At 39.0% G+C, this 14,272-nt stretch overlaps 1 protein-coding gene across 2 annotated transcripts in view; it reads left to right on the forward strand.

The window, feature by feature from the left end:
• Nucleotides 1-14,272, forward strand: part of LOC113461687 — a 66,520-nt gene that overhangs the window by 40,278 nt on the left and 11,970 nt on the right. For both annotated transcript variants that reach the window (XM_039120963.1, XM_039120962.1), the window contains 2 exons: nucleotides 3,801-3,899; nucleotides 3,997-4,044. In XM_039120963.1, the coding sequence (XP_038976891.1) occupies nucleotides 3,801-3,899; nucleotides 3,997-4,044 (147 nt within the window). The remainder of the gene's footprint in view (nucleotides 1-3,800; nucleotides 3,900-3,996; nucleotides 4,045-14,272) is intronic.

Genomic DNA, 14,272 nt, shown 5'->3' on the forward strand with positions numbered 1-14,272 from the left:
TTGAACTTAAAGAGATGGTGCAGAAGGTGGCCCTAAATCGATTAATAGGGCTACATGACCGTGAATATGATATTGAGTCGTTTGAAGCAGCACTGCATGATTTCTTCTGCTATTGACAAATTCATGAATCAGGTGCTTTATAATGCCATTGCCTTGATGGCTCCATATTCTTATTAGGAAAGCCATGACTTCTGTGTGTTTTATCAATTAGCCATGAGTCCCAGGACAACCTTTGATCTGTTGATGAATTAACAGAAAACAAGATAATCTGAAAGTTTAAGAAGCGTCATTATACTTGGATTTGTATTAGCACTTGGTAATATAAATATATGAAGAACATCATGGAGATTCAAAGCTCTTTCAACTCTCAACTTAGCCGGTCCACCCTAGTTGCATGCTTTCCCAGTGGGAGGAGAAAAAGAATGTGTGTGAATAGAATAGGTGGAACGAGAAAGAGAGAGAAGGAGAGAGAAAACATATTCACCTGATCTTATCTTAAACTGACTTACTCTAAGTCGGTCATATACCTGGTTCAGTACTAAACTAGACAGCTCCATCATATGACTTGATCCAATGGCTCTCCTTCTCTCTCTCTAATTCATTGGATGCTATCTAGAGTAAGACCTTATACCAGGACATAATATAGATTTGTGTTCCACCTTATCACAGATCACATCAACAACCCCGAATTGAGCATATTAATAAATATGATTCTCCATCTATATTGTCACCAATTGCAATTAAAACTACAAATTGGATGGTCCAGATTGACCCACTCTGACATATACAAGTGTAACTGTCCGATTCATTGAATTGCACAATTTTAAATTGAAAACAATATTTATTTTAACAAAGAAACAAAAAAAATCTATAAGGTCACATAAATCTACTTGATCTACATTTTTTTGCAAAAATTCTGAGAACTTTTTTTTTGCAAATAAATTTGTGTTCGAGCTCCTAAACTCGCAATTCATGTGTAAACAGTGAGCTATTACACACTCTTCGTTAACAATTCCCATGCAAGCTCAATCATAAATACATGTGTGCTCTTAGTATACCAACCAATGTTAAAGCAAGCATACTAATCATGAAAGTTGAGCAAATTACATGAAGTACATAATAAGCTTTGATATTCTCATGGAACAAGACATCAGCAACCAAAATAATAATGAGAGGTTTACCTAATGTGTTGCCTAATCATACCTAAGCATTTCAGGAATCAGACATATCGAGTACTAAGATCGTTCTAGAGGCGCCCACTAACCAGATACCAATGATCTGTGTTTTTTTCAAGGACTGCCTCTTCCAAATCCAGGAAGACATCTCTTATTCCAAAGACAGCATTGGTGGTCATTGGTTGGTTGTCATTGATGAATCAGAAGTAGATTTCGTGCGAGTGATTTTTTTCCTTGAGATCTTGATTGCCCCTCTTGGTCCAGTGTTTATCAGAATTTAAATTTGAAAGGATTTGCTTTCATGATTTTTTTTTTATTTTTTTGTCAACTCCCATGATGATGGTGAAGAAATTGGGTATCTCTTTTATTTGGACTTTTTTAATAATGTACTGACCCTATTTCTTTGTCATGTTTCTTCAAATGCATAGTTAATCAACATACATATAGTACACATTATATCTGAATTTGGTGAATTTTCAAACAAAAGAACATTTCTTTTTTTGATGTTCTTTTTGAATTATACAATAAACTTTGTATATGTTTTGAATGTGTGTGAAAGTACTTGTTTTATATGAATGAACGGCAAAGCTGTGGCTTAAAAGTGCAACAAATGTGGGCTTTAATTTATTGAATCACATATTTCCTTCTTCCTTCCCTTCCTCTGCCAAAAGCCTTCCATCTTTTTTCAGACCCTAAAGAGAAAGGAAGAAAATGCCTATCAACTCTCCCTGGTCCCCATTTTTGCAGTCCAGTAGCAAGCAATGATGGCAGCCTTATGGGCAACAAGATCACAAACTCACAATCAAATCTGTTTGCCTTACTTGTTTGCAATTTGACTCCCATGTTCCCCTTTTCTCTCAATGGACATGTAGAACTCCTCTTTGATTTTTTTTAAATTTTAACTCATGGTCCAAAGTACAGAGGAATGAAGGAATTGTTTCAAAAAAAAAAATTGCTCGAGTGTTTATGCTTCCTTTCCTTGCCACAGTGGCAGCAATTAATTCATAAGTGGGTTACTTTAATAATTTTAGTTGTCAGCTGTAATATGTTCATGACCCAAATGTAGAAAGCCACAAAACTGTAATATGTCAGCTGTTTCCTTTGAACAAAATGACTGTATTTAATGTTAGCATTTGTGTGTGACAACCGTTACTTTTTCCCCTTTCAGTTGTACACTTGTGCTGGAACCCTCCCCCAATGTTATTTTATAAACAATAACTTACTTATGTAGAAAATATTATTTTAAATTGGAGAATCTAATTTTGGCTATGGGTTGCACTCACACCTGTTGCGTGTGAGCCATTGTTGTACCAAAAAAAAAAAGGTATGAATGAATTCTATCTATTTACACTTATGTGTTGAATTTTTGTCTTCCACCAGACTTTGAAATCATACTGTGCTATATTTGTATATATTTGTATCCCGATTTGGGCCAGCCATGTTATTTGACTAAGCTTCAGATGGTATTATTTTGCTGAATATGAAATGACTAACAATGATCATGTGAAGGCGATTGAATGACTGATGGATACCCCCATAGAGCTTGCTTTATCTGTTAGTATAGATATAAACATAAAAATGTAAAGAAGGGTGTCCGGTGCACAAGTTTCTCATCATTATAAGATCTGGAGAGAGTCGGATGTGCACAGCCTTACCCCTAGGTGTGGAGAGATTGTTTTAACCAAGTTACGATGGGTCTGAAATATGATTTGGAACAGTTTCAACCAAAGGCTGCGGAACCAGGCCGAACCGGCCGGTTCGGCAGTACTGAGTTGACCCGGTTTCGCATTGGGTCGGCTCTCCATTTTAATTCGGTTCCAGCCCGTATGGTTCGCCATTTCAATTCATCTGGCCCCTATGGGCTGGAATCGCAGAGGGACCGGTCGGAACCGACCGAAATTGGCCGGTTCAATGTCGACTCGGTGCAAACCGGTTGATTCGCATCGAGTCAACCCGGTTTCGAACCGGGTTGATTGTGGGCACTATGGATACTTGTTTCTTGTAGCATACAACATCTCACTAATCATTTTATAATTTGTATAATTTTAAAATAATAAAATGCATTATTACGTTAAACCAGGATCATAGAAACATTAAAAAATCAAAAAATATCAAAAAATATGAAGAAAACATTAAGAAAACATCAAATTATACTTAAAATCATTGAAAAACTTCAAAAAGAGTGATTACTAATTAAATATTCTTGAAAAGTAAAAAAAAAAATGGTGTGCCAGTACGGAACCGACACGCCCTAGCCGTACTGGTTCCAGTTCAGTACTGAACCGTACCGACTGCCGACCGGTACAGGTCCTGGTATCCGTTCGGCGATTCCTGGCTTCAACCATTTATTATTGGCTTTTTTTATGAAATGGGAAACACCATTGCAAGGACTAAGATGGAATTGTGCATTTCATATAGTCTTTAGGATTAATCTCGTCCTGTGTATCTTTTACTTTCTTTGCGTTAATGTAGTGTCATTATGTCATATACAGGAGAGAAAGAAAATGCTTGATGAAGATTTTCTGGTCTTTTTTACATTTCATTATGAGAAATTTGACCTTTAAGCTCTTGATCTCAAGAAAATAGGAATCATCAAGTAAAATTCTTCGTTTCTGACATTTTCAGGAAGGACAAACATCAGGGCTTGCATGGTTGCAGGCACGCCTCCTTTTGCTGTACCTTAGGTCAAGAGCTGGAAACATTCTTAAGAAGTGTTATCCAACTGTATGTGAGCCTAAAAAGCTCCTTCCTTTAATGTCTTTATTACAAAGCTTGACCTCATTGATAGGTAGGTGTTGTGTTTTCTCATTTCTTTGTGCAGAATACAGAGAGGGCTGATGACTGGCTCATTGGTGAAATGCTTAGAGCTGTATCCTTTATATTACTTTTGGCAGAGAAATAGTATCTCCAAATTAATTACTAAAGTGTTATCTGCTGCATAGTTGGAATATACTACTATTTACTACAATCTGATACTTTGCCTATTGTATGTCATAACTTTGTCTATTTGCAAGGAACCAGGTAATAAATGCATCTTATAGGTGCTTGATCATTAATTTATTGGACCATGGTTTCAACTTAAAGTTTAAATGTAGATGTAGCCATGAAATTATTATTTTAATGGGGTCTAATTTCATTAGTAAGCCCTTATTAATTCTTCTTAAAATGATTTTATATAAATGGTTTTAAAAATGACTAAATTATGTAAGCAAGATTGCAAGTGATGGCCTGTGCTTGTTTGTGTCAGCGAGCAACTATGCCATGCCAAAGTTGTTGCCTGGCACAAGTTGACACAACAGTCATTGATTCTTCTTTTATAATATTTTTAATTAAACAAAGTTCTTTTGTGTTTTCATTTTTTTTTTGACAATGTGGTATGTGCCCTGTTGACCATGGCTACTATACCCATTGGCACTAGCACTTAAATCCTTGTCCTTCTTTGAAGATATTTTAACTTGATTGTTATATTAGTTTAAAATTAATTGTTTCATTTGCACAATTTATTTGAGCTAGAAACTGATAGTAACTAATAGTAATAGTAGGTTGGGTTGAGATCTGTGAAAGCCTGGACTCTATATGTCACTATGAGCCCCAAGCTTGCAGTTGTTAGAGGTTGTAATAGTTGATACTAATATGGTTCATTGGAAGTATGTTAAACGTGAATATTGTGTGAAGCATTCCAAATGTAAATGATATGTCCTAAACAATAAATAAATTGATTCTAAATCAACTTAATTTTATGCATGACTTTCTCTATTGCTTAGCCCTAGCCTACACTTTTTAAGTTCTGAAAATCAATCTTCAATGAGTCTAAGTGAGAATCTTTTGCATTTGTACTTGCATGGTGATTACCTTATAATTACTATAGACATCAAAATTTTTGCTTGCTTGACTTGCTAGTTCACTTATATGAACAGGATATTTTGAGGGAAAAGTAGGAATAATCCTTAAAACAATACACTTGACCAAATGAAGATACACAACTAAAGGTTTTATTAGTATTGCAATGATATACCTTGAGGTTTGAAATACTGATTTGTATGGTTTGTACTAATGTTCACTGAACTGGTATCGGAGATCATACCAGCCGACGACTGGTTTGGTACGATACAAGTCAGTACCGTACCATTCCAAGGCATATCGAAAGGGTGGGGGAGAGGGAGAAGTAGAGGGAGGAAGAAAGAGGGATGGAGAGGGAGGTTGAGAGAGAGGATGGAGGAGGGAAAGAGAGAGGGAGGGAGGAAGGTGGGGAGGGGCTTACTTGGGAACTAAGGTTAGTCCCCATCTCGATAGCGAAGGCAAAGGTAGAGGGGTGGGGGGAGGTGGCGCGGAAGGCGAGGGAGAGGTCGGAGGGTGGAGACAATGGGGTTGTAGAGACGAAGGGCGGGAGAATTTGCTAGAAAGACAATGGGAGAGGCAGAGAGGGAGAGAGGACCTGGGAGTGTCTTGGAGGGGTTGGGGGGAGAGGGAGAGAGAGGACCTAGGGCATCGGGGAGGGGGGTTTGGAGGAGGTGCTCGAGAGGCTGTAAAGGGCTGTATCGACCCAACTGTCCGAATTATTCCATTTCTTAACCTATTTAGTTCGGTACGGCTCAAACTACATGGTTCGGGTTAGCTCGGTCTTCCTTAGTCTGTACCAACCCCTTGACAATGAAGGAGGGCATCATTTTGGCAAATATTGCCTTAATTGCTTGAACCGGCCCTAGATCAAGCGGTTGAGGGCACTTAAAGGATGATACACATTTGGCCGGTCTTGAACCAAGCATACTACCTCGTATTACTTGGGATGGCTAAAACAATCCTTTTTACAATTAAATGTTTGAAATGAAGTTGGGAGAAGAAAAGACTAACTAGGGAGATTGGCTTGTAGGACCAAAGCTTGGTTTTTGAAAATTATTCAAGCTAGGTTTATATTCTCTCATCTTTTTTCCCTTATTTTAGAAATCCAAGTGGAATCTTGTTTTCTTGTAATAATCACATGGAAATTGTTGAATGAGGATTCAATATTGCTTGATCATTGGATTCATATATAGGGCATGGCTTTGAGATCAAAATCAATGATATTTGATGTTGTAATGAACCCCAAAACTTACACAAAAATTGTATAAATCTGAAATAGTCCAAAAATGGCTGATCAAGACATGCAGACGGCTCTCTATGCAAATCCATTAACACCATTTGTCAGCACAGTCCTCGATATGATGCGTCTTGTACCACCCCAGGTGGGCATGCTCCCATACCTTGATATTCCAACTCTTGGTTTAAAATTATAGACATGACCAAACCTATGATGCCATATATTATGAGGTGATGATGGTATTGTAGAAAAAAAAAGGGCAACATTAAGAGTAGGAAGATGACAATCAAGGTTCGCCGAACCAGTATTGAAAGACATACTAGCCGATGACAGGTTTGGCATGATACGGTTCCGTATCATGCCTTTCTAGAGCATACCAAAATAGGGAAACCTAGAGAGGGAGGGGGAGAGGGAGAAGGAGAGAAAGGAAGAGAGAGAGGGAGGAGAGATAGGAAGAGAGAGAGGGAGGATGAGAGGGAGAGGGAGAGGGAGAGAGTGCAACTTACCTAGGTTGCACGACGTTGTCTTCAACTGGCCGGGGATGGAGGGGCTTGGTTAGGGTTTTGACACTGTACAAGGGGCGAATGAAATTGGCCGCAGCCCTACAAGAGGATCGCAATCGCAGTCCTCTATTACAAATCCATTTTTTTATTTTTAAATTTTGAATTGAAGTTGGCAGATTGTTTGCCAACTTCAATTCGAAATTTAAAAAGACAAAAGGGTTTCGAAATAGAGGACCGGGATTGCAATCCTCTTCTTTGTTCCCTTTCCCCCTTGTTCCACCGGATGACACTATGGTTGGTCCTCTTTCTCTCTCTCCCCCCCTTCTTGGCGATGGAAGAGGGCGATCATGCATTTTTTATATGCCGAACCGAATGGGACGATTGAAGCATGCCTTTTCAATAATATATTTGTAGAGCTGTTTCACCTATGTCCATTTCCAATCATTCATCAAGAGTTGAGCAAAAACAAAATGAGATAATGCCATGGCAATCATTAAGTTGGCCAATGAAAATATATTTGTAGTATGAAAGACAAAACAAAAAACATCCATCTACAGGTGGATAGTGATAGTCAACTTTAAAGACCACGCAATAGCACGTATCTAGTAGGATAGTGATTACGGGTATCGATCCACAGAGATTGGGGTATAGTTGTTTTCTTAAAAAAAAATATTTAAAAGAAAAAGTTTGTGAAGAAAATTAAACTAAGAAATTTAATAAAAGAAAATACAATTAAAATGATATCAGTTTGGGGGAACCTAGGGCAAAGAATTCACCACTAACATCGGAATAAGGGTTATTTATATTTTAATTCGTTCTTAGATTAACATGCAAATTGGCTACAAGCCCTATAAGCATTCAAATAAAATTTCACAAAAGTAATTTAGGAACATCCATCTTCAGTTAGCATGAAATGTCTACCCTAAACTAATGTGGCAGGACACTGCATCTTCCTTAAGCATGGATGATCTTACATTAACTTAGTGATCATGAAAAACAGTTGTATAAACATCATACTTAAAATCACAGAAATTAAATATGGGATGAAATAAAATATTCATTAAGAACAGAATAAAGTTTATACAACTCCAAGAATAGAAATCAAAAATATAAAACCCGTATCCCTTTGTTAGGGCTGCATCCAGCCCTAGTGAAGAGATCAGCCTTCCATGGTATGGGAGGTAGCAGCAACGACGCAGAAGGCCTTCATCATGACTGGGTTCCTCCCTTCTTCGTCTTCCCTCTCAGACTAATCTCAACACGAACTGAATAAAAATCAAACTCCCTTCCTCATATATTTTGTTCTTTCCGTGGGGAGTTATTCCCATAATACCCAAAAGTTCTCTCTCCCCTTTTATTCTTGTGGGAACTCAACCTGAGAAGAGCCGAAGAGGAGTGGATCCCCAGCCAAGTTGCTTCCTCTGTTTCACGCCTGGCCTTTTATAGGCTCCAATCTCTCTTTCCTCTTCCTTATTTCGAATCATGGATAAGGATGAACCCTTTGCCGTTGGGATGAAGTTTGGCCTGATTTGCTGGACTGCTGTGGTTCGGATCTTGGATCCGGCTGCTGGGATGCTGATCAAAGGAGAAGATGCGTGAAGCAGGGGAATGACGATCACGGCTGAGAGAAGATGCCGAAAGATGCGTGAGGATAAATCGTGGGGAAGGAAGGCTGGGATCTTGCTGGAGTTGGACGTGAAGCTCGGGATACTGTGAACAGATGCGTGGAAGAAGATTACAAGGCAGGTTCGGATCCGTGAGTTGCTGTCCGTGGGCGACGAAAGAAATCGGCGCTTCTTCAACGCGGAGAGGATCTTGAACGCGGCTGGGACGCGTTGGATTCATCATGGGCGATGGATTTGCTGGACAACTGCGAATGGGAGGGAGTTTGGAACTTATCCGAAGCAGGGGATGAAGGTTGGATGGATCCTTCGGCTGTGGTGTGGAGCTGGGAATCTAGTTGGGATAAGGATTGGTCGGTTTGGGAGGAAGGATTGATCTGTTGGGATGAGGAGATTGCTGGGATTTTGAATGCGGAAGGGAGAGTGAAGTTGAGAATATCTCGGCTGGGAAGAAGTGGTTCCGAAACATGGGATTGGCTGCAGGAGAAATCCGTGGATGGTGAGTGATCCGGAAGGATGAAGCTGCGGGCGTGGAGCAGCATGTAAACGGGATGAAAAGATTTCCGGCAGAGAGGAATGTCGTGTGAGACTTCATTCGTGGACAAATGGGATCAAGCCAAAAGAAGAGGATGCGGTTCATACGGCTGGGAACAGGGGATTCGGATAAAGCTTGGATGATGTTTGAGAGTATCTCGGCTGAGGCTTTGGGATCCGGCTGTAGGCGTTTGAGAAGATCTCGGAGGGAGAGGATGAGGATGCTGGGAAAATGTGGACGTGGGAAGCACAGGAGATTCGGGAAGATGAAGCTAAGGAGGGATGTTTGGATTGCGGAAGACGTGGTCCTGTTCCGCTGAAGCAAGGAGAGTTGGATTTGGTGGAAAATCCGGATGGGGTTGATCCGGAATTATGGCTGGGACATTGAAATGTTGACGCGGAGATTTGGAGGGAAATTGGTTGCTTTGGGATTCGTGCAAATATGATGGTATGCTTTGAGATCTGAGAGACAAATAATTGAAGGGATTTTATTGTTTTTGAGATTAAAATAGGAGAATTGAATCATGTGAAAAAAGAGTTGGAACGAGTGGGAAGAAATTTAGGTGAACTTGTGAAGAGTCAGGAATTAATGGGAAGCACTGGGTTCTGGAGAAGAGTTCTTGGAGTCGACTCTGGGGGATGTAAAATTATGAAATGATGCAGTGTTAGTTTAGGCTTTACCTCATTAAGCTTGACTTGACCTGCATACATTAAGCTCAATCAGTAAATAAATAAGTAAAACTCGAATTACCTTTAATAATTTATTAAAATGCAGTGATGAAGGTAACACATTTTTTTAGTTGAATTTACAAAATATGTGAATTAAAATAATGATAAGTGCTATGAATAAGATATTAATTTGTGCATTATTTAGCACTTATCACACCCTCCAACCTACATTTTGCTAGTCCTCGAGCAAAATAAAAAACTAACTCACTTTCGCAGGAATCGCGATTGCATTTACCATATGCAATAAGGCTTTAAACCCCTAGGTGGCCCTAGTGGACGAGTTTTGTCTCGTGAGGGTTTCCGGCTCAGATACCCACAAACTGCTGTCTAAAGAATTTATTTTATTGTTTTGTAAAATCTAATTTCAAATGCATTGATGCCAATAATTTCAAAAGCACACAAAGTTTAATTACTAAGTCAGCCCAAATCCTATGTCAGTATGCAACTTAAGTTGAAGTCGTTAAGTTTCCGTTAGGGAGTTGTAAGACTTTTTATACTTGGGTGCTCGGTGATATCTGGACCATACACAAGCTAAGACTTTAGATTCTCCAAAATACTGCTAAAACTAGTAGTTTCCAAGAATTGATAATCACTGATTCAAAATCATTCTATCTTGCAGGATTTCGAGAGTTGTGGATGTTTACTTTAATACCTCATGGGCTTTATCTGTAATATTCCAGTTTACTCGAATTTTTACAACGACGGCTTTTACATTATTGTCTTTTTCAAGGTCAATATTATTTTCTCTTTCTCTATTTTTTTACTTTGTATAAATTACGCACTTTTACTCTTGTAATGATTCCTCCGTGTAGCGAGCATTCAGTCAACACTCCCACACCAGATGGCATAAGGTGTTGGGCATCAAGACTCCCCTACGGACCTATGCTCGGATTTCTCATACAAGCCCGCTGACCTTTGACAATAGATAGCCCTTTTCGATGTACCTGACTAAATTCACCTCTTTTTTCTTTTTCTTTTTTTTTTAAAAAAAATAAGATTATGGTGAATTAGATAGGTATGATTCATCAGGACTCAAGGTTGCTACCAGATTTAACAACATAATGTTGAACCTAACCCTTAGAAGTGCAGGCCATATGTGTTGTGAAATTCCAAAGTAAAATTATCTTACAACTCACTAAAAGAACTTTTAATGAAAAGAACTCAAATTGTCTTACTCTTGACTAGTCATTAGGCTTTTTAGATTTTATATACTTTGTGTGTTTATCATTTCAGCACTAAAGCATAGAAATTAGTTTTTTTTTTCAAGTAAAAATTCGAAAAACTTATTCACAAAATCAAAAATTTCGATTTTTTTTTTTAAATTTTCAATCTCATATCCCCCAACCTAAATCAGACATTGTCCTCAATATTTTTTTTTAATATTGTATTATTTTATTATTATTATTATTATTATTATTATTATTATTATTTTGGACGAAAATATGATGCATATGGAGGATAGAAGTATTTTACCTTAGTTGCATCAGTAATATGAGGACTCCTGCTAAGAAATTGAAAAAAATGCAATAAGAAAAAAAATGCAAAAATGACCTACGAAAATTGGATTGCCTCCCAACAAGCGCTAAGTTTAACGTCTTCAGTCAGACGCAGATCATCCTTAATTATATCATGCCGGGCTCATGTCGAGTTTTCCAAGGAAGAAAATTTGTGGGAGACTGATTGTTGGGCAAGGAGTTGATTGCTTCTATGGCCTTGTCTATATCAAAGTTAAAAATGGGCCAAGTATGTTTTCAGAGGGTCATCTGCCAAAATATAGGGAAGGGTTTTTTCTACAAGATCGTCCAGTTTGTCTATTAGGAAGCACTCAACTTCTTTTGCGGGTTGATCAGAGGCACGAAATATATTTAACTTGACCTTCATATTTCCAAAAGATATATTCATCACCCCAGTTCTACAATTTATACTCGTATTGGCTGTAGCTAAAAAGGGACGACCTAGAATCATAGGGATCTGTTTCTTAAGATTAGGCACAGGTTCCATATCAAGGACGATAAAATCGACTGGAAAATAGAATTTGTCTACCTTGACTAGGACGTCTTCAATTATTCCTCGTGGTATTTTTACAGATCAATCAGCCAATTGAAGAGATACCGAGGTTGGTTTTAACTCACCTAACCCAAGTTTCTCATAAACTGAGTAAGGTAAAAGGTTGACACTTGCTCCTAGATCTAAGAGTGCTCGATCAATTAAATTATTTCCTAAGACACAGGAGATGGTGGGAGCACCAGGATCTTTGAATTTCGGAGGGGTGTTGTGTTGGAGAATAGAACTCACTTGCTCAGTTAGGAAGACCTTTTTAGGCACATGTGTCCTAGATTTTCGCTTTTGGGTATAAAGGTCTTTGAGAAATTTAGCATAGGAGGGAACTTGTCTAATAGCATCAAGAAGCGGGAGGTTGATTTTGACTTGTTTGAAAACCTCCATCATCTCCTCTAGTGAAGTTCCCTTTTTGCTAAAGGGAGAGGGTGAATTAAGAGCTTCAGGAAATGGGGCCTTTGGGATGTGAGTTTTGGCAGAAGGTGGACTAGCTGAAGAAGAAGAAGAAGGTTTTAGATTTTCATTTGACATATTTCTATCTTCTTCTTCACCTTTCTTATTGTTGTCCTCCTCAATCTTATTGTCTACTACACGTCCACTCCTTAGGGTAGTCAAAGCATTGGCTTGTTCATGATGAATTGTATTTAGTTGATTTTCTTGAGCCATGTATTGTCCCCTAGGATTACTTAGTGGTTGGCTTGGAATCTTTCCTTCCTCTCGCTTGTTCAGTGCATTAGCTAGTTGCCCCATTTGGGATTCTAGCTTGGCGATGGATTGCGTGTGAGAGTGCACCAATTGTGTAATAGTTTCCAAACCTTGAAGGGCGGTCAACACTTTCTCCTCAAAGGCTGTGTTTCTTTGGGATGGAGGAGGATTGTGTTGAAATTGAGTCGAGGGACGGTAGGGATGCATATTTTGTGGGGTTTGAAAATTCTGAGGGTTTTGAAAATTTTGGGAGTAGGGTTGGGCAGTATTCGAAGCTTGCTGCTTCCAAGAAAAGTTTGGATGATTTCGCCATCCCGGGTTGTAAGTGGTAGAATATGGATCATTATCCGGTCGGAATTGTGTTTGGGCAGCATTTACTTGTTCTTGCACAAATTCAGGAAATTGAGCTGCGGAAGGGCATTCATGAATAGGATGAGACGGGCTAGAACAAAGAGCACAGACTTGTGCTTGGGGAAAGTTTGGAAGCTGTTCTCTAGACATTAGCTGGTCCAACTTGCGGGATAGTGCATCTACTTTGTCAGATAGACCTATGGACTGGCTAACTTCATATATGGTCCCTTTTCTTTAAGAACTCGGGGGTGCTTGACGAGCGGAGGAGGCATAGTGGAGGGAATTTTCATTAAGGTTTTCAAACATCTGCCATGCCTCATGCTCACTCTTAAGCATGAAAGTTCCCCCACAAGAAGCATCAACCATTTGACGATTTCGTTCAGACAACCCGTCATAAAAGCATTGCACTAACTGCCATTTGGGTATTTGATGATGCGGACATTTTCGGAGTAAATCTCTAAATTTTTCCCAGGTTTCATGAAATTCTTCACCGTTAGATTGGGAGAAGCTTGTGATTGCACGCCTAAATTGGTTCGTTCTTCCTATGGAAAAATATTTTTTCAAAAATTCATGTTGCATTTGAGCCCAAGAGAGAATGGAATTGGCTTCTAATGAATGGAGCCACTGCTTAGCTCTATCCTTAAGGGAAAAAGGAAACAGCCTAAGTTTCAGAGCATTATCAGTGAAGTTCTGAATTTTGACAGTAGTGCAGATCTCAAGAAACTCATCTAAATATTTGTATGGGTCTTCATTGTTGAGTCCATAAAAAGATGGGAGCATTTGTATCACACTAGACTTTATTTCATACTGTACAGCAGCAGTGGTATCAGGTAGTCGAATACAAGATGGAGAGGTATAAATGGAAGGAGTAAAGTACTCCTTTAACAGTTTGGGTTCTTCAGCCATCTCGATAAGTGGTGTAAATCCTATTGTTCTATAGGTGCGGATTTCGGCTCGAAGGGCCCTAATAGAACGCTCTATTTCAGAATCAAAAGGTATTAATTCAGGAGATCTGGAATGACACCCTAGCATACACTAAAACTTTTCTGATCAATCAAGTGCAGTCAAGCATTCATTAAAATAAAACACATCAAATCCTTGTGTTTACCCTAAAATCACTAGACAGCTCCTAACTGGTTTGAAGAGGGCACCTAAGCCTCCAATCCGGTCTAATAACTGAGTTGACCAGGTAAGCTCCCAGGTAAGTGGGGGGGTCACGATGCGTTGCAAAGGTCCCACTTAAAAACCACTTGCCTCGAACAGATGAACTGTCTCCCTTGGGACAAAGCTTGCCTAGACATCAACTGAGCCACAGAGCGAAATTGGTGCAACTTTCGGTGATCTTCGTCCTATTGAGCTCGAATGTCCCTAGGAGCCAACGTCTAATTGATTTTAATTAAAGTGATAGCTATGTACGAATTGGTTCACCTAATTTGGGCAAGAATCTGGTGATGAAATCCAGTTCTTATCTTGTTGGGGTGATTGCCCTTACTATGTGCGGATTAATTGATGTATGTG

The sequence above is a fragment of the Phoenix dactylifera genome, unplaced genomic scaffold (assembly GCF_009389715.1).
Source record: "Phoenix dactylifera cultivar Barhee BC4 unplaced genomic scaffold, palm_55x_up_171113_PBpolish2nd_filt_p 000926F, whole genome shotgun sequence".
NCBI lineage: Eukaryota > Viridiplantae > Streptophyta > Magnoliopsida > Arecales > Arecaceae > Phoenix > Phoenix dactylifera.